The following is a 21,288-nucleotide window of genomic DNA, read 5'->3' as shown; positions in this document are numbered from 1 at the left end:
ACTTTTTAGTTTTGAACATCTGCTTTTTGTGCTGTACTACTGCTACAGAACCATTCTATATGGGAAAGGTATTAGTTTTGATAAATGCATTTCCTCTAAAAGTATATAAGATTCTAATCTTATTTTAGTTCCAGTGCTCCATGTTGTCACACTTGGAGTTGTCCCTTGGTATCTGTGGGGGATTGATACAAGGACTCTCCCTCCCCCACCCAGGGACATCAACATACGTGGACGCTAAGGCCCCTTATATAAAATGGGATAGTATTTTCATATACCCTACACACATCCTCCTGTATGCATTAAATCATCTCTGGATTACTTATAATACCTAATACAATGTAAATGCTATGTAAATAGTTGTTGTAGTATGTTGTTTTAAAATTTATATTATTTTTGTTGTATTTTTATTTTTTGTTTTTTTAAATTTTTGAATATTTTTGATCTGTAGTTGGTTGAATTCCACAGATGTGGAACCCTCAGATATGGAGGGCCACCTGTACTTTCTTTGTAGTTCTTTCGTTTTAAGAGAGGACAAAGCAACAATAACAACATTGCTTGAATTGTAAAGTACAGAACATGGAATTTGTTGGTGGAGATTAAGTAATTGAGTTTACATGAGCCTTTCTACTTCATGAGAATTTGTCAATAAGCCCATGGATGTTTATAATATTTTGTAACACATGTGGTCATCTGTCTAAATATATGTAGAGAATTTTTATAAATATTTTTATCTGTATTGTCCTATATGATAGCCACTAGCCAGCCAGAGAGGGCTACTAAAATGTAAATGTAGATTAGATTTAAAAAAATAAAAAATCCAGTCCTTTAGTTGCACTGGCCACATTTCAGGTCCTCATATGTGACTAGTGGTTATTCTATGCAACATTTTCATCACTGCAGAACGTTCAATTGGATAGCACTGCTTTAGAGTCTTAACACTGGTTTCTGCTTCCTCCACAGAGTCCATACAAATTCATTTGGAAGCCAGTGCTGCATCTCTCAGGAATTTTTACTCACATTCCCTCTCAGGTGCAGTCAGTAATGTTTTCAAAATATTACAACCAAATACAACAGGTATGCACTTTTGATTTCTAGCTCTCAGCACTGTTTTGGAAACTTATCTTTTGACTTTATGGGGAAAAGATCTGACCTGTTAGAGGTCTCAACATAACAGTATTTTTTAGAAGACTCATGATATGCAGAAGCAAATTCTCCCTCTTTTTTTTTTTTGAAACTACTTTTTTTTTTTTTTTTTTAAAGGGACAGGGTCTTACTAAGTTGCCCAGGGTCGTCTTGATATCCTGGCCTCAAACAATCCTCTTGCTTTGGTCTCCCAAAGTGTTGGGACTAGAGGCTTGAGCCACCATGCTTGGCCTGAAACTATCCATTTATCCTCCAGCTTCCGAAGGAGGCTGATGATATGCCATGGAGTAAAAAGAATCTAGGAGTTGGAACACTAGGCCCTGGTACCAACTCTGCCACAAACTGGCTTGGTAGATTTTTGGCTCATCATTCACTGTCTCTGCCTGTGTTTAGAAACTAGGGGAATTAAGCTCTTATTTCTCTGAGGTCCCTTCCACCCTTAGCTTTGTGTTGTCTACCAGTATCGTTAGTAGGAAGAGTTTCAAACCACGAGATATTTGACTTAAAGGAAAGTTACACAGGGTCATTTAATTTAGGAAAATATAAACCTTTAATGATAGATGCGGTGACTTGTACCTGTGGTCCACCTACCTGGGAGGTTGAGATAGGAGGATTGTGTAAGTCCAGGAGTTTGAGGCTGCAGTGAGCTGTGATAGTGCCACTGACTGCATTCTAGGCTGGGCAACAGAGCCAGACCCTGTCTCTGAGAAAGCCTTGATGACGAAGTCATAAAACCATAGTGATAACAGAAATAGACATCTAAGATATCTGATCAAAGGAAGTATTCAAGATTAATTTTTTTTAAATAAGGAGTGAGAGAATAAACATTTCCTAGAACAGAGTAATATTAACTTGATTGGCACAAGCATTAATGAGGAAAATGGGCATTTTCACAACACCAGATTTAAAAATTTCCACCTCCATCTTCATTTGATGTTGATCAAAATATACCACTGGCCATTTGGTTTAGAAGAAAATATGCATGATGCTTTTGTGCTAAATAATTCCTTTATGTGCACTAAAGATCATGGAGTGAATGGAAAGAAATCAAACAATAGAGAAAAATACTTTGCTAGTCAAGTTGTGGCTGAACTAAGGCATGGCTTTCCACTATGAGAGGATTGTAACTTTTACAAACACAGTTCTACAGTAGCAGCTTTCATTTTCAGCAGGCATCGCTTGTCCTCTGTTGGAACACATTAGCTCCAACTGTCCTTTTCAGTTTTGTAGCCCTTTTATCTTACTGAGTGTTGGAATATGGGTTCCCTCCTTAATGTACCTGCTGTTCACAGTATGTCCTGGGTAGTCTGGGTAGTCTACTATATGGTGGATGCTTTTAAAACTTAAAGTGCTCCACTGAACCGTCCTGCCAGCCACCTTCAAATTAATGTTACCCTTTTTTGTGTCTTGCCTCCCTTCCTTGGGTTTTCACAACTTCTGGAGAACGTCAGTCTCCTCCTGCTGCTTCACAGAAGTTGTGTCAGGTGTGAGCCAGAGGATTGTGGGGCAGCAGCAGCCACACTCTGATTATAGAGAATTTGTTTTTAAGTTTAAAAAACTGCATTGTTTTCTTAATGAAAACAGATAGTGAGGTGTATTCATTCATTTTCTGCCATGTACGTAATTTTTTTTTTTTTTAAGCTAATGGTGACCACTGTGTAATTTAGCCCATGGATTAGTGTGATCTCAGGAAGTGAATTCATTGGTTGGAATGTTGTATTCTAGTAGGGATTACCTTTATATCCTGCATTGGGATGAACTTTCAGGACATACAGATACTTTGCATTTGGTAAAGATAGAGTGTAAAAGCTATTAAACCCTGCTATTCTAGTATTATGGGATGAAACTCATGGTATTTACTGGTTCAACCTCTTCCCCATCATGATTCAATGTGCTCAGAGTAAAACAATGAAAATATTCAACTGAAACTTCCCAGGCAAGGAGTTTCTCCAATATTTCTGATTTTTGTTTTGTTCTGTTTTTAAACTAGATGAATTTGTGATCCCTCTGGATCCCCGATGGAATGTCCAGGCTCTGGACATGATTAGAAATTTGATGGACTTTGACCCACAAACGGACCAGCCTGACCAGCTCTTTGCCCTTTTAGAATCAGCTGCAAACAAGTAAGTGAAACCTGCTGCTCTGGGCACTGTTTGCCTCACTGGCTTCTCAGATTATACCTTTCCTAAGAATCTGTCAAATAGCTTATGTGTGTTGAATTTTGTGAACCTGAGAAGTTGTGGGGTGTTGGACATGATTGCCTTTATCATACGATAATCATATTTTCTACTGTTTTCTGTTTTTGTTTTGCTTTTGAGACAGGGTCTAGCTCTGTCACTGAGGCTGGAGTGCAGTGGCATAATCTTGGATCACTGCAACCTCTGCCTCCTGGCCTTAAGCCATCCTCCCACCTCAGCCTCCCAAGTACCTGGGACTACAGGTACATACCACCACACCTGGCTAATTTTTGTACTTTTTTGTAGAGACAGGGTTTTGCCATGTTGCCCAGACTGGTCTTAAACTTCTAAGCTCAAGTGATCCACCTGCCTCATTCTCCCAAAGTGCCGGGGTTATAGGTGTGAGCCACTGTGCCCAGCCTGGTTTTTGTTTGATTCCCAGCAGCTCCTCCCATTTTCACCTACTTGTTTTTACTTGTCTCTTCCTCAGCAATCTCTCTGTCCACATCATTTCCTGTCCTCAAATGTTGGAGACATAATAGCACCTCCATACTTATGTACACACTCACATATGAATTTACATAATTTTCAAAGTGAATCCACAAGTATAGTGTGTACCTCAGAGGTTGCCTTGCAAGCTACCAGCCCCCTACTCCTCTGCTCCACCAACTCCTCCATTTCTACCATGGCCACTTTGAAGAGTTCACAGTGCAGTTTGTCAGATCGTGACAGACCAAGGCCTGGGAGTCTGCCTAGACCCAGCTTTCTCCATCCATCGATCTTTCCTTTCACCTTAGTAGTTGTCACTTTCATCTCCATCTCTTTAGTCCAAGATTTGCAGAGGCAGGAGAGGAATGGCAGGATGAAGGACCCTGATGTTCCAAGTGTTCCAGCAAATAGAGGATATGATTGAAAATGTTATTAACCGATAGCTATTTGTTACGTTTTTTGAATCTCATTCCAGGACAATCATATATCTTGACCGGGAAAAACGGGTTTTTACTGAAGCAAATTTGGTTTCTGTTGGTAGCAAAAAGCTAAGAGAGAGTGTTTTGAGAATGTCCTTTGAATTCCATCAAGGTAAGAACATTTACCTTTTGTGTTCTCTAATTAAGCATCTGATTGCATAATGTTGCTAAAGTTGAGAGGCATAATCAGCAGCTGCTGTTGTTTACTGGTTTCTTTTAATCTGCTGGCCTGATTTTAAACATGTCCCCTTACTCAATAGTAATGACTAACATTTACTGAGCACTTACTTTGTGCCAGGTGCTTAGCTAAATGCTTTTTATGTGTCCTTGATCTCATTTACTTTTTGTAGCCACCTGTGATATAGGTCCCCATGTTGTTAGTGAGGAAAGGGAGACACGGAGATGCTCAAGGTCACGTCTCTAGCAAGTAACAGAGCCACTTGAAAACTAGGTCTGTCGGCTGAAAAAGTACATATTCATAAGCATTTATTATAGGAGGGAGCATTTCTCCCATGTTTATTTTTTGTTAATTGAAAAGATAGTTGTGCTTGTTGGAAAAAATTCAAACTATTAAAGTATAAAAATTGAAAAAGTTCATCTTTACATCAGCTACTGTTAGTAATAGTTTCATTTATGTTTTCTCATATCTATTGGTATTAACTATCTATCTAAACATATGTACTTAGTTTTCATTTTATACTTAAATACTTGTATAAAATATACATTTTTTTCTTTATAATCTGCATTTTTCCGTGAGACATTATTTACATCTGTAGGTATACATGCCTCATTTGCAGAGTTTAATAATACAGATTGAACATCCCTAATATGAAAATTTGAAATCTGAAATGCTCCAAAATCAGGAACTTTTTGAGCACTGACATGATTGCCACAAATGGAAAATTTTATACCTGACCTCATATGATGAGCCATAGTCAAAATGCAGTCCAAACTTTGTTTCATGCACAAAATTATTAAAAACATTGTAAAATAGAAAATTTGGACTATGTGTTTCCCCAAGATACCTCATTATGTATATGCAAAGATTTCCAAAATAAAAAAAAAATTGAAAATCTGAAAGACTTCTGATTCTTAGCATTGCAGATAAGAGACACTCAACCTGTAGTAGGCAAAGAATTTGCTTTTGCTTTTGCTCTCAAAATTGACCTTTGTACTGGGGATAACATTTAAATTCTAGATTACAGTTTATTTTGAAAATGTCCAGAGATTATTTTAAATCTGATGAAATGTTCTCATTTTATTTATGTCGACTCTCAGATCCAGAAAGCTATCACACTCTGCCCCATGAAATTGTGGTCAATCTTGCTGCTTTTTTTGAACTTTGTGATGCACTAGTCCTGCTCTGGGTACAGTCCTCCCAGGGAATGGTGTCTGATGCCAGTGTCAATGAGGTAAGGAACTGCACCTTGTTTTATTTTTAAACAACAAAATTTATCTTTCTTGGCATAAAGATTCTTAGGGCTAAGACTAACTTTAGTGTTGTTATATGCCCAATATTATTTAAGAAACTTATTCTTAACAGTTTTAAATATACCTATACACATATTTAAAATCTTTATTGGGGTATAATTTACATATTATAAACTGCATATATTTAAAGTGTATAAGTCTTGACATGTATACACCTGTGAAACCATTATCACAGTCAAGATAATGAACATATCCATCACCCCCAAAGGTTTCCTCATTCCCTTTTTGTATTTTCTTCTTTCCTGCTCCCACCCACAACGAGGTAGCCATTGATCTGCTCTCTTACTGTGGATCAGTTGTATTTTCTATACGTGGAATTATGCAGTATATATACTTTTTTGTTTATATTCTTTCACTCAGCATTGTGATTTGGAGATGCATCCATGTGGTTTCATGTATCAGTAGTTCATTCCTCTTTATTGCTGAGTAGTATTCCATTGTGTGGATCTACTACAGTTTTTTTATTCGTTCACCTGTTGTTAGATTGTAACAGTTATATTTTAATCCACTTAAGTCCTCTTAGACATTATTGTCACATGTGGATTAAATGGAATTTTTAATCCAGATTATTCTAGTAAGTCTAGTAAAGTAGAGCAGCCAGTCTTAAACTTTTTGATCTCTGCCTCGATACTCTTAAAGGTTCTCAAAAACTCCAACGATGTTATATCTGTCAGTTTTTACATATTAAGAACTGAATCTGAAAAACATAAAAAAACCCATAAATTTGCTTAAAAATACAGTAGCAAAGAATTTCACGTTAATATGAATAACTTATTTTCAATAAAAAATAGCAATTTCTAAAGTAAAATTTGAGAAATGTGGAACTGTTGTACATTCCTGCAAGTCTCTGTATGTCTGGCTTGTGAAAAGATGGATTCTTGTAGTATGTTGTTTGGGATAAAGTTTATGAAGAAAAACTGGCCTCCTATAGTTAGGAGGTTGGAAAGGAGAGGAATATTTTAGTAACCATTTCATATAATTTCAAATATTCTTATTTGATGGCACACCAAAAATGACAAGTAGTTTTGTAAGGGTTATTTGCAATGGAAAATCTGAGCAAATAATCAGTGAACTTCTTGTGTTAAAATTCATTGGCCACGGCCAGGTGCGGTGGCTCACGCCTCTAACCCCAGGACTTTGGGAGGCTGAGGTGGGCGGATCACGAGGTCAGGAGATCGAGGCCATCCTGGCTAACACGGTGAAACCCCATCTCTACTAAAAATACAAAAAATTAGCCAGGCATGGTGGCGGGCGCCTGTAGTCCCAGCTACTCAAGAGGCAGGAGAATCGCTTGAACCTAGGAGGCAGAGGTTGCAGTGAGTCGAGATCGTGCCATTGCACTCCAGCCTGGGGGACAGAGCAACACTCCGTCTAAAAAAAGAAAATTCATTGGCCTAGTTTGCACCTTGGATAGACTTTGACCCTGCATTAGTTTATAGCTCGTGCACTGGTAACTTGGAAAATACTGTTCACTGAGTTGGCACATTTCATTCTTCAATATAAATAAGTAAAAAGTCACACTTGTGAAAAATCACAAATCTCTTCAGAAAAATCGTTACCAGGAAGTCATCAAACTCTGTTTTCCAGAATTTTTTTTGAGACAGAGTCTCGCTCTGTCGCCCATGCTGGAATGCAATGGCGTGATCTCAGCTCATTGCCAACCTCCGCCTCCTAGGTTGAAGCAATTCTCCCGCCTCAGCCTCCTGAGTAGCCAGGACTACAGGCACGTGCCACCACACCCAGGTAATTTTTGTATTTTTAGTGGAGACGGGGTTTCACCATGTTGGTCAGGCTGGTCTTGAACTCCTGACCTCAGGTGATCCACCTGCGTCAGCCTCCGTAAATGCTGGGATTACAGGCATGAGCCACTGTTCCTGGCCAGTTTTCCAGAATTCTAAGTTTTGCTTAAAAGCTGAAATTTTATCATGGCAACATATATCCTCAATTTTTTTTTTTTTTTTTTTTTGAGACGGAGTTTCTCTCTTGTTGCCCAGACTGGAGTGCAGTGGTGCCATCTTGGCTCACTGCAACCTCTGCCTGCTGGTTTCAAGTGATTCTCCTGCTTCAGCCTCCCAAGTAGCTGGGATTACAGGCGCGTGCCACCATGCTCAGCAAATTTTTTGTATTTTTAGTGGAGATAGGGTTTCACCATGTTGGCCAGGCTGGTCTGGAACTCCTTACCTCAGATGATCTGCCTGCCTCAGCCTCCCATAATGCTGGATTACAGGTATGAACCACCGCACCTGGCCTCTCAATTGTTTTTCTTGAAGTGACAGGTTCACATCATTGATTTTCAATACAGTGTCTGTCAGATAGTCATAATTTGCCTGCCAGTCCTTCTTTTTTTGTACTATTAGTGTAAATGTCATCATAGTGAAAATGGCAAATAACATGATATTATGAAAATAGCTTTGACTTCATGGAACCACTATAGGAAATCACTAATCTAGAAACAATGTTACTGTGAAAATGCATTATTCAAAGAGCCATGTTGGAGACTCATATTACCTGATTTGCATTGCAACCCTGTATTAAACAAAACCGTATGGTATTGTCTTAAGAATAGACATTTAAACCAATAAAACAGAGGATTCACAGATAGACCCCCCCCCCCCCCCGCTTCCCCATACATGGTCAGTTATTTTTGTTTTGTTTTTTGTTAAATATGCAAAGGTAATTTAATGGCAAAAAATGGTCTATTCAGTAAATGGTGATGGAAGAATTAGATGTTTATATAAAGTAAAATGAGCCTAGCCAAGCACAGTGGCTCATGCCTAATAATCCTAAGTACTTTGGGAGGCCGAGGTGGGTGGATCACCTGAGGTCAGGAGTTTCAGACCAGGCTGGCTAACATGGTGAAACCCCATCTCTACTAAAAATACAAAACAATTAGCTGGGTGTGGTGGCAGGCGCCTGTAATCCCAGCTACTCAGGAGGCTGAGGCAGGAGATCACTTGAACCTGGGAAGCGGAGGTTGCAATGAGCTGAGATTGCGCCATTGCACTCTAGCCTTGGCGATGGAGCAAGACGCTGTCTCAAAAAAAAAAAAAAAGGGCCTTTACCCCTACCTCACATTATATGTAGTTACCTCAACATGGATGAAACCTTTAAAAATAGAACTGACACTATGAGCTGGCTAAAAGAAAACATAGGAGAAGATCTTTACAATCTAAATATAGGCAAAGATTTTTTAGGATTCTTTCTAAATGAAAAAAAATTGATAAATTGATTTCATCAAAATTTAAAACTTCTATTCTTCATAGATACCTTTATGAACATACTGTGAGAGAATGAATATACTGGGAAAAACTGCTAACAAAACACATAAATTCCATAAACTAGCTATAATACAACCTAATTTTTAAAATGAGCAAGACATCTGAATAGAATATCTTCTTGGAAGTTCTATGAATGCCCAGTAAGAACTTTAAAAATTGCAATGTCATCAGTTATCAAAGAAATGTAACTTGAAACCACAATGCGGTACCATCCACCAGAATAGAATTAAAATTAAAACTAAAGTTAAAATCATTAACAGCAAGTATTGGCAAAGAAATGAAATAACTGAAACTCTTCTACACTTCTGGTCGGAGTACAAAATGGTACAGCTGCTTTGGAATACAGTTAGTAGTTTCTCATAAAATCTATACTTTGACCCAGCAATTCCATTTTCTCTAATAACTTTATGCTTCAAATACTAAGAGAAAAGATCTTCGCCTCCTCTGTCTGCCTTACTGTTCCTACATATATTCCAGTCCAGTCTTAGACTTTTGGTGTATGTAAATTGAGCATTGATTAGCAATTATAGCCTATGTTGTGTGTCTTTTCCCGGGAGATGTTGGTGAGCAGTCTTGGTTCACTTTGTTTTTATTTTTCTTCTTGTTTTAGTCTTTCTTCATGCCATCTTATCTAAGAGACTTTGTTTTTAGATCTTAGGTTCTCTGCGGTGGCGGGACCGGTTCTGGACTGTGGCTGACACAGTAAAAGTAGATGCCCCAGGTCTGGCCCTTCTTGCCCTCCATTGGCACTGGGTTTTAAAACATCTGGTCCACCAGATCCCCCGACTTCTGATGAATTATGAAGACAAGTAAGATTCATATTTAGAGTAATAATGTCAATGATTACAGATAGATGTTAAGGGTAAGATTTGGAACCGAAACTGTTTCTTCTTGCTTTATTTTGGTTTATTCCCTTGGCATATTGGTGAATGTACAATTAAAAGAAAGAAAGAAAGAAAATATTAATGGCTTCTCTTACTGTCTAGCATTTCCCCCTTTCCTTATTTCCCCTGTGCCCTTGTTCTCCTTTAAAGATATTACAAAGAAGTTCAGACTGTCTCAGAACATATTCAGAATTGTCTGGGGAGCCAGACTGGTGGCTTCGCTGGTATAAAGAAGTTGCAGAAGTTCCTGGGACGACCGTTTCCTTTTAAGGTACACCTGGAAGCATTTAGTAAATAAAAGAAATGTGACTACTACTTCTGAAGTCCTTTTGGAACTTGGGAACTGACATTGTATAAAATTAATCCTTGTCTTGAAAGCATAACTCTTGCAGTTTTCCCTTGGCATCTGGGGGTGATTGGTTCCAGGATTCTCCTTGGATACAAACCTCCAGGAAAGCCCAAGACTTTTATATAAAATGGCGTTGTGTGTGTATATAACCTATGTACCCTTTATATCATCTCTAAATTACTTACAGTACCTCATACAATATAAACGCTGTGTAAATAGTGATTATACTGTATTGCTTAGGTAATAATGACAAGATAAAAAAGTCCTTACGCATTCAGCACAGACGCAACCATCCATTTTTCCCCCTGAATATTTTCGACCCACGGTTGGTTGAATTGATGCGGAACCCGCACATAACAAGAGGGCAGGCTCTATCCCATGAATCCTGTTTAGTAATTTGCTACATATTATCATCTTACTTATTCCTGAGACCGTTAAGGCTGGGTAGAGAGTTAACTTTATTACCACTGTAAAATCTCTTGACAGCAACAGGAATAAACAAGTCCTTTGTTTTCTGGAAACATTAAGAATATATCATAAATTTATTCTGAGACCTGTATAGGCTACTAAAGAAAACCACATTTGTGCTCTATCGTATGCTCTTGTGGGTGTTGTTGTTTCAGGACAAGCTGGTGGTGGAGTGTTTTTCACAACTGAAGGTCCTTAACAAAGTCCTTGCCATCAGGGAGCAGATGTCTGCCCTTGGGGAGAGTGGATGGCAGGAAGACATTAACCGTCTCCAAGTGGTTGCTTCTCAGTGGACATTAAAGAAAAGTCTCCTGCAAGCCTGGGGACTGATCCTCAGAGCAAATATTTTGGAAGATGTCAGCCTAGGTAAAATATTCTAGCACTTGGCTAGCTGACAGATGCTCTGAAAATATCCTCTTGCTGGTAGTTAATAAGTTTTCCCTTAGATTTTTCTTTTCTGGGTGATGTGAGGGGTACAGTATATATACCTTTATATAAGTGTCAGGCATAGGGCTAAATTTCACATATATTTTTAATTCCATCAGAATCATGTGGGTATTAATATCATTTCACAGATGAGAATCTCAAAGCTTAGGTTAAGGAGCTTAACTCTGGTTAGCTCAAGTTAAGCTTGCAGTCACATAGCAGGTTGTTGAGAATCTAGAGGCTATACTCTTAACCATTGTGCTCTCATACAACATTTGTCTTTTTGTCCAGATGAATTGAAGAATTTTGTGCATGCTCAGTGTTTAGAACTGAAAGCCAAAGGACTCTCACTTGGTTTTCTGGAGAAAAAGCATGATGAAGCTTCCTCCCTGTCCCATCCAGACTTGACCTCCGTAATCCACCTCACCAGGAGTGTTCAGTTGTGGCCTGCAATGGAGTACCTGGCTATGCTTTGGCGGTACAAAGTGACAGCTGATTTTATGGCACAAGCTTGTCTCAGAAGGTAAACCATGCTTTCAGTTGTTTTCCTTGCGGGAACTTTTTTTATTGATTATTCTGTGTATCCTATACCCATAAACAAACCACAGACTTGATAGGGATGGTTACCGAAGCAGAGGGAAGTGATTTGCCACTTTGGAAAGCCAAAATTTATTGAAGGTTTTTTTTACTAGTTTTGACTCTACTTTAAAAGTCACCAAGAATTTTATCAGTAGAGTTGTTCATTTTTAGATAAATGCACTGTAAGTTTTATGTTACACTTTCCCTAATGTAGCAGCTTTCCAGTAGTTCATTGATAGTCCATACCCCACCCTCTCCCTCTTTATTTTTGGAACAGATGCAGCAAAAATCAACAACCCCAGATAAATGAGGAGATAAGTCACCTCATCTCATTTTGTCTTTATCACACACCTGTTACACCTCAAGAGCTTCGAGATCTGTGGTCCTTGCTGCATCATCAGAAGGTAAAAATCACAATAAGACATAAGCCTCCTTTACATTATGAGTTGGTTAGATTTTCTTTGACAGACTGGTTGGGAAACATTTTATTTATTCTCAAAATTCCATATTGGAAACCTCAGGTTTTTTTGAATTGCCTCTTAAAGGGAAGAATTTTAAATATTCTTTTGTAGTAATTATGAGGGTATATTACAACTCTTATCACAGGAGTATTCATTTGGTTTCCAATTAAATGAGATGAAAATATTTGCTGCTTAAAATTTCCCAATTGCTCAAAAATATATTGTGAAAGTGTTTTTTATACTTTTTTGTACTTTTCCTCTCTAATAAATTGAATATGAATACTGGTACACTCCTGTTAATAGAATTTCATTAGTACAGCTTTAAATAAAACTGTAAACATGTCACATTCCTTGACCAAGTTGACTGGGGTGGCAGAGAAACGGAAAAATTTGGATTAATACCTTTAAACTTATGATAGTTTTTGATGGGCCTTAGAAGAAAGAAGACCTAATAATTTATGGAGTCTTTCTCAGATATTCTCTTACCTAATTATTCCTTTATTTCTAGGTGTCTCCTGAAGAAATTACATCTTTGTGGTCCGAGTTATTTAATTCCATGTTTATGTCTTTCTGGAGCAGTACTGTGACCACAAATCCAGAGTACTGGCTAATGTGGAACCCTTTGCCTGGTATGCAGCAGAGGGAGGCACCCAAGTCCGTTTTGGACTCCACATTGAAGGTTTGTTGGTCTAAAATTATAAAAAATGTTTGATAGTGGCAAAAGAGTTTCTGAATGGATCTATCAATAAACATTTATTCCTAGCATAGAGTGGTGACTAAACAGGTGATTGCAACACTTTACTTTCTGCAGAATGTTAAATAAGTGTACTGTCAGTAAAAGTATACCATGTTAAATAATTTGTGAAATTTTGAGATAAGTCAAAAAAGGTTTTATTGAAAAAGTCTATTTTTTCTAATTAAAACATGTTTCCCACTATAAAACATTTAAACAGTGCAGATATATGTATATATAATACAGAATTCATTAGAAATATCCACTCTGTTCTATATCCTTCTGTTTACATATATTTTTATATTAAATACATATGTAAACAAAAATAAGTACACATATATGTAACAGAAATGTGTATGTCATTCCAGCTTATTTTTAAAAGTTATTCCATTGTATCAATGTGCTTGAATTTATTTTAATCACTTTCTTACCGATAAAGTGTTGAAGTTTCTTGCATTTTCTCCCTCTTCCTATAATAAGCATGCCACATTGACTATCCTAGTATACATCTTTGTCCACTTGTTGGAGCATTTCTATGCATAAGTTGTTAGAATTAGAATTGAATCCTTGGTCAGAGTGTCTACACATTAAAAACAAAATTACGGTTATTGCCAGACTGGAAATGTGGTTTTTGCTTTTCACTTTTTTAAAGATGTGAAGAGCCAGTGAAGAGGGAAGTCCTGAAGTCTTAGATGACCACAGTGAGGTTTAGTTTCCTTTAACATGGAGATGAGGACCTGTTCATCTGCTTGCTACACTAGGTGTTATAAACATTTCCAATTGTTTCTGTCACATAGTTAAAAAGAACTCATTTGCACTTCTTTGATAAGTGTGAAGATTGAACATATTTTCACGTTTACTGATCCCCTTTAGTTCTTCTCTGAATTTTCGAGTCATAGTCGTGCTTTTTTTTTTTAAAAAAAAAATTGTGTTGGTCAGGCGCTGTAGCTCACGCCTGTAATCCTAGCACTTTGAGAGGCTGAGGCGGGTGGATCATTTGAGGTCAGGAGTTCAAGACCAGCCTGGCCAACATGGTGAAACCCTGTCTCTACCAAAAATACAAAAATTAGCTGGGCAGTAGTGGTGTGCGCCTGAATCCCAGCTACTTGGGAGGCTGAGCCAGGAGAATCGCTTGGGCCTGGGAGGCAGAGGTTGCAGTGAGCCAAGATCGCACCATTGCACTCCAGTCTGGGTGACACAGTGAGACCCTGTCTCAAAAAAAAAAAAAAAAAAAAATAGGGTTGTTCAGCGTCAGTTTATTATTGAAGATCTTTTTATGTATTATGGATATTAAGCCTTTGCCCAATATGAGTTGGAAGTATATTTCTAGTTTTCTGTCATCTCTCAAGTTTGTTTTCTTATATGTCACAAGTTTTATAATTTTTTTCCCTCCAAATATGCCAGTCCCTTCTACTTATTGACTTCAGTGTCATGCTTTTAAAAAATTTCTTCCTCCATCCACCTCGAGTTCAAAACTATTTTCCGTTATTTTCTCCTATATCTTTATTTTATGTTCAAATCTATTTCATCAGTATATGTTGTTTTATGATATAGGGATGCAAATTTTTTCTTTTATGCAAACAGATCCAAAAGCGATGTAATAACATCATTTTGACTAATTCCTCCTTTCCACTCTCATGTGAAATGCCTTATTGCCCCAAATGTTTTTGGATTTACCTGAACTCTATTCCATTTTTTTGCACTATCAAAATGGATTTATTGTAAAACACCCCTCAAAGACTTTAGTGATAAACTTTGGATCCTTGAGGGTTGTATGGCATTATACAGAGTTGACTATCACACACATTTGGCTGTCACCCTTTGACAACCCTTTGCTGTGGACAGCTATTACTGTGTCCCATCTAACAGTCTAAGGAGCACAGACATGGCAAATTTTGTCCCTGGCTCTTACATCTGTCTCTCACTCCTTTCCTTGCACCCTGAGTTGGCTCTCATCCTCCTGCAGTGTGTTTCTTTCCCTTCTGCAAGAATGTGCTCTCTGATTCCCAGGTTTGCGGGCTTTCCTCATGCATTACTAAAGCATCCATTGCTCATTTCCTAGAGCATGGAGTCCACTTTCATTTAAGGTATACTAACCTGTTCTGTCCTTCTAGGCCAATCTCTGAGTGATGCTTACCTGTTCCAAGCAACCTGAACTGTCTGTTTCTTTCCTCTCAGGTTCCCTAATGCTGCTTCTGGAAATTGTCTTAATTTCTAAAAGTTATTGACTCTTCTCTTGTCCTTTAGGGCCCCGGCAATCTCAATAGACCCATATTCTCTAAGTGCTGCTTTGAAGTCTTAACCAGCAGCTGGAGAGCAAGTCCCTGGGATGTGAGTGGCCTCCCCATTCTTTCCTCCTCTCACGTGACCCTAGGAGAGTGGGTTGAGAGAACTCAGCAGCTCCAGGACATCAGTTCGATGCTTTGGACTAACATGGCTATTTCTTCAGTAGCAGAATTCAGGTATTCCCTCGCCCTGGAAGCAGACTGTAAAGTTCCTGTCTTTTCTCCACAGCATAGAGCAGAGACCCAGTGAGAACTTCCTTCTGTAGTGGCTAGTTCTGGTGTTTGAAGTGAGGGTATTTTCTGCCTGAATCAGCATGTTTTCAGGCTACCGTGAGCTGGCTGGTTCCCCTGTCAGTTTTAAGCATATTGTGATCAAGAGGGTGAACTTAGTAAACCAAGTAAGACCATGTGAGAACAGAAATTCACCTCTACATATTGATGCTGCATTCTGTGGTTATCATTTCTTGAGAGAATTATAGTGTATGAAAAGGAATGCTTTTTGATACAGTACAAACCTTTCAGTGCTTTCTTTTTGTCCCCACAGACGCACGGATTCCCAACTCCAGGGGCAGGTGCTGTTCCGGCACCTGGCAGGCCTAGCAGAGCTGCTCCCAGAGTCCCGGCGGCAGGAGTACATGCAGAACTGTGAGCAGCTGCTGCTTGGGAGCAGCCAGGCCTTCCAGCATGTGGGCCAGACACTTGGGGACATGGCTGGTCAGGAGGTGCTGCCCAAGGAACTGCTCTGCCAGTTGCTCACCTCCCTGCACCACTTTGTTGGTGAAGGGGAGAGTAAGAGGAGCCTGCCTGAGCCAGCCCAGCGTGGGAGCCTCTGGGTGAGCCTCGGCTTGCTCCAGATTCAGACATGGCTTCCCCAGGCACGCTTTGACCCTGCGGTGAAGAGGGAGTACAAGCTCAATTACGCCAAGGAAGAGGTATGGGAGGCAAGAGTTTGGAGCATGGGCTCCTTCCCTGACGTGCTGGGTTTGCTTATTGTATTACTCCTTTTATTCCCTTTTGGGTGCTCAGATCATCACAAGCATGATATTGCATAAGTTGCCTTATGACTTCCCAGGAGTCTGTTTTAGAGACTGTATTTTCCCCTTTGAGAGTTGTCCCGACTATACTCATGCTCTGGGAGGAGCCCTTCCTAAGGTTCTGAGGTCTCTGCCAATAGGTGCAATGGGCAGAGGGCAGGTAGAAAACCTGAGCCATTGTCAGAAATAGTGGTATCTCTCACTATCTCTGGACTCTCTCTACCTGAGCTTAGTTTTGGATATTTGGGTGTTTGTTTGTTTGTTTGTTTTTGAGATGGAGCCTCGCTTTGTCATCCAGGCAGGAGTGTAGTGGCACGATCTCGGCTCACTGCAACCTCTGCTTCCTGGGTTCAAGCAATTCTCTGCCTCAGCCTCCCGAGTAGCTGGGATTACAGGAACCCGCCACCACGCCTGGCTAATTTTTGTATTTTTAGTAGAGACAGGGTTTCACCATCTTGGCCAGGCTGGTCTTGAATTCTGACCTCAAGTGATCCACCCGCCTTGGCCTCCCAAAGTGCTGGGATTATAGGCGTGAACTACCATGGCCAGCCTGGATTTGGATATTTCTTTAGATAGAATATAGTATCCCTATGTCCTAGGAATTTTTAACTTATTGGTGCTTGCTATCTAAAACTCAAGAATCAAGTAGAGGCTGGGTGTGGTGGCCTCACCCTGTAATCTCAGCACTTTGAGGGGCTGAAGTGGGAGGAGCAGTTGAGCCCAGGAGTTTGAGACTAACCTGGGCCACCACATAGTAAGATTCCTGTCTCTACAAAAAAAGGAAAAAAAAAAAAGCTGGGTGTGGTGGCATGTGCTTGTAATACCAGCTACTCACGAGGCTGAAGCAGGAGGATCACTTGAGCCTGGGGGGTCAAGCCTGTGGTGAGCCATGACTGCACCACTGCACTCCAGCCAGGCTACAGACCCGAGACCTTGTCTTAAAAAAGAGTCAAGTTGATTTGGGTAATGTGGTATCCCTTGCTATTTGAAGTTTTGAACCAAGTTCAGGAACTAAATACATTAAGATGATGGTATGTTAGTACATATTTTGAAGAAGGAAAATTATATTAGTTGGAGTGAAGGCTAAGCTCCTATAGCAGAGAGACTAAAAAATTCAGTGGTGTAAATTAAATAAGATCGTTTCTTTCCCCTCACAGCTCTGATGTGAGTGGTGTAGATTAATGGAGCAGAGCCACCTCTCCTTGGGTCATTCAGGAACCCAGATTCCTTCCATCTTGTTCCTCTATGTGTCCCCAGGACATTGTCCTCATGTGCATGGTCATAGCTGGGACACAGTGGACTAACTTCTCTCTTTTCCATTAGTTACACCAACTGCAGTGTGAATGGAAGACCCGGAACCTGTCATCCCAGCTGCAGACTGGAAGAGACCTGGAAGATGAAGTCGTTGTCAGCTACTCTCATCCTCACGTCAGGTAACACAGCAGAGTGATTATTTGTTTTGGGGATTATTGACTCTCCTTTTGATGTAATGTAGTTATGGTGTGAGTAGAAGTGATAATATACACCTCTAAACTACATTAGCAATTAGATGCCAAAGCATTGTTTATAGTCAGGAAAAATAATATGCCTTGTGAAAGGAGGAGAGGGGGGCTATTCAAGGTGTGTGTTCACATGGGGCCAAGATGTTTGAAGCCAAAACTTAGTCTCAGCGTAGAAGAAGTGGGGTGTGATAGTATGCACTATATTTCTCTGCTATTCTTGGCTGTAGGTGTGTTACTAGGAAATATGGTATGGGTTGGGGATCCCTTATCCAAAATGCCTGGGACCAGAAGTGTTTTGGATTTGGGGTTCGTTTTTTTCCTTCAGATTTTGGAATATTTATACCAGTTGAGCATCCCAGATCTGAAAATCTGGAATCCAGAATACTTTAATGAGCATTTTCTTTAAGTGTCATATTGTCTGGCAGTCAAAAAGTTGGGAGCATTTTGGATATTTGGATTTGGGATGCTCAGCCTGTATAGTGTAGTAGGTTCTGAGTTCCAGTCCTACTCCTGACCTTTGGTTTTAGACATTGGGTAGATCACTTAATGGCTTACATCTCAGTGTCCATATCAGCATAAGAAGGGTAATTGTAGTTACCTACTCCAGTGAGTCATGATGAGGCTTCAGTAAGATATGCATCTGAGCACCAGCAACATACATGACACAGTAACTGCTGTGTAAATGTTATCCATTTTCATTAACTAATTGTCAGTATTATCACGACTGAGATGATATTGGAAATATTATTTCGCAGCAGCTGATGTTTCTTCCTTCTGTTTTCCTAGCTGAGGATCCAATCTAGATTTGCTGCTCTTCTTCTGACATAATTGGCATATTGTGTTAATTTCCCGTTAGGCTGCTTCGCCAAAGGATGGATCGGCTGGATAATTTAACCTGTCACCTGTTGAAGAAACAGGCCTTTAGACCCCAGCTGCCTGCCTACGAGTCCCTGGTTCAGGAGATCCACCACTACGTCACCAGCATCGCCAAGGCCCCTGCTGTTCAGGATCTGCTCACACGGCTTCTGCAGGCCCTCCACATGGATGGGCCACGGTCTGCCCAAGTAGCCCAGAGCCTTCTAAAGGAGGAGGCCTCTTGGCAGCAGTCACACCACCAGTTCCGGAAGCGGCTGTCAGAGGAGTACACCTTCTATCCAGATGCCGTGAGCCCACTGCAGGCATCCATATTGCAGTTACAACATGGCATGAGGCTGGTGGCCTCTGAGCTCCACACCTCACTCCACAGCAGTATGGTTGGTGCAGACAGGCTGGGGACCCTGGCCACAGCCTTGCTGGCTTTCCCATCGGTGGGCCCCACCTTCCCCACTTACTATGCTCATGCAGACACTTTGTGCTCAGTGAAGTCTGAGGAGGTTCTACGAGGCCTTGGGAAGCTAATCCTCAAGCACTCAGGAGGAAAGGAGCTGGAAGGCAAGGGCCAGAAAGCCTGTCCCACTCGGGAGCAGCTGCTGATGAATGCTCTCCTTTACCTGCGCTCCCATGTGTTATGCAAGGGAGAGTTGGACCAGAGGGCCCTGCAGCTCTTCAGACATGTGTGTCAGGTGAGCCATCTCTGGGAGGCCTGCCCTGCCCTTCCTCCTGCAGAGAGCCAGGTTCACAGCAGGGCGGCCTGCAGGACATTAGCATGCCTAGTAGATACACAGTGTCGTTGGGGCGTGGGCATTTTGTTTTCTGTTCCTTCTTTTTCCCTATTTAACTATCATGTTTGGGGACCTTTGCCTCTCAATTTTTAAGAGATTAAAAAAAAAAATGAGAGCGGCCTTTATTATACACTACATGTGTTTTCTCCCAGTTTGTCAGTTGTCTTTTGACTTTGTGGTAATTTTGCCAGGTACTTATGTCAACTTGCATTAAGATGTTCCCTTATTAATAAAAGTAATTTGCTCTCATTGTATGCAATTAAGAGAATACTAAAATTTCTAATGATCCTACCACTTAAAGCTGTATAAACGCTGCTAACATACCAGGTATCCCATTCCAGGCTTGCTTGTATGTGTATATATATTAATACTTATCTGTAGCTGTATGTCTGTGACACTCTAAATTATTAAAAATTTGTCCCAGTGGCTTATAAATTTTTTTTTTTTAGTAGCAGCAGCTTTTAAAAAATACAAATCTTAGCGTAGTTAACAGAAAAAAAGAGTTGCTCCGGTTAAGGTAGATTCTAATCCCCACCAGGGCCCCTGAGACATGTCCTTAAATTGCTACAAAATGTACAACAAACCACTAGTAAAGTTTATTCTATTTGATAACTCTGTTTGCTTTTAAAAACTTCATGTATAGTGATTATTTTCCTGTTATTCTGTATTCTTCACCTGCTTCATATTTAGTGACTGCCAAGTATTCTATTGTATGTTTATGACACAAGTAATTACTATCATTGAACATTTACATTTGTATATACTTTTTACTGTTTTGCCAAAAAAACAAAAAAAAAAAACAAAAACCAACCCAATGCCACAGTAAATAGTCTCACAGCTATATATTTGGATACAAATTTTAGAGATCAGGATTGCTGGGACAAAGATTAAACACACTTCTTAGGCTTTACATGCAAATTACCTTCCTAGATGGTGGGTGCTTATTTCCTCAACCTCAGCAGTACTGGATGGTTCTTTAAGTTAGAATTTTTGCCAGTTTAAAGATCTAAAATCTTAGAAGTGGTAGGGAATTTCAGAAGTGTCTGGTAAGACACATTCCAGTTTTGCCTGATTGGTGCCCTTTGACCACCCAGTCCCTAGTCTAAGTGTTTCTTTTCTGAACCCCTTGGCCAGCTCCTTGGGGTGCCACCCAAGTGTTGCCTGAACCACAACCCTCTCATGGCCAACCCTGAGTCTGTCCTTGTTACAAAGCACCTTTACCTCTTGACAGGAAGTTCCCATTAGCTGTACTGTGGCAAGTTTTACACCTTCAAAATTACAATGACACAGCAGGGGGGATTTAGGAAACTGGTTGCTGAGGCTACACACTTGGAAAACAAAACCCATTTGCTCTTTATTCCATGGAATTTAGTTTCTTGGATGTTGGCTTTTATTTGTTTTTGAGTCATGATACTTTCATTTTCATGAGAAATTAATAGCAAATCTTGCCTTTGTGAATGCCTCAGCAAAGAAAGCTCAGCTTCTTTCTGTCTGTGTGACTTTCAGGAAATCATCAGTGAGTGGGATGAGCAGGAACGCATAGCCCAAGAGAAGGCTGAGCAGGAAAGTGGCCTGTATAGATACAGGAGCAGGAACTCTAGGACAGCCCTGAGTGAAGAGGAGGAGGAAGAACGGGAGTTCAGAAAACAGTTCCCCCTGCATGAAAAGGTAGAGCAGTGATGGCAGGGTGTGTTTTGGAATGAATTCCCTTGATGCCATATACATTCCCTCTGATGGCTTTCTCTCTTCCTCTTTATCTCTCTCTCTGTATGTATGTATTTTAGAGACTGGGTCTTGCTCTATCACCCAGGCTGGAGTGCAGTGGCGCAATCATAGCTCACTGCAGCCT

At 40.0% G+C, this 21,288-nt stretch overlaps 1 protein-coding gene across 1 annotated transcript in view; it reads left to right on the top strand.

The window, feature by feature from the left end:
- MDN1 (midasin AAA ATPase 1) overlaps window positions 1–21,288 on the top strand; it is a 189,299-nt gene that overhangs the window by 119,550 nt on the left and 48,461 nt on the right. The window contains exons 52-66 of the mRNA XM_003822877.6: window positions 961–1,074; window positions 3,134–3,266; window positions 4,285–4,400; window positions 5,567–5,700; window positions 9,709–9,866; window positions 10,092–10,212; window positions 10,914–11,124; window positions 11,476–11,707; window positions 12,041–12,167; window positions 12,733–12,903; window positions 15,205–15,419; window positions 15,787–16,174; window positions 17,600–17,709; window positions 18,635–19,340; window positions 20,946–21,107. Coding sequence (XP_003822925.4) covers window positions 961–1,074; window positions 3,134–3,266; window positions 4,285–4,400; window positions 5,567–5,700; window positions 9,709–9,866; window positions 10,092–10,212; window positions 10,914–11,124; window positions 11,476–11,707; window positions 12,041–12,167; window positions 12,733–12,903; window positions 15,205–15,419; window positions 15,787–16,174; window positions 17,600–17,709; window positions 18,635–19,340; window positions 20,946–21,107 — 3,098 coding nt within the window. The remainder of the gene's footprint in view (window positions 1–960; window positions 1,075–3,133; window positions 3,267–4,284; window positions 4,401–5,566; window positions 5,701–9,708; window positions 9,867–10,091; window positions 10,213–10,913; window positions 11,125–11,475; window positions 11,708–12,040; window positions 12,168–12,732; window positions 12,904–15,204; window positions 15,420–15,786; window positions 16,175–17,599; window positions 17,710–18,634; window positions 19,341–20,945; window positions 21,108–21,288) is intronic.

This window comes from Pan paniscus, chromosome 5 (genome assembly GCF_029289425.2).
Source record: "Pan paniscus chromosome 5, NHGRI_mPanPan1-v2.0_pri, whole genome shotgun sequence".
Classification (NCBI taxonomy): domain Eukaryota; kingdom Metazoa; phylum Chordata; class Mammalia; order Primates; family Hominidae; genus Pan; species Pan paniscus.
The sequence above is the reverse complement of the archived record's forward strand: the minus strand, read 5'-3'. Positions and strand labels throughout refer to the sequence as shown.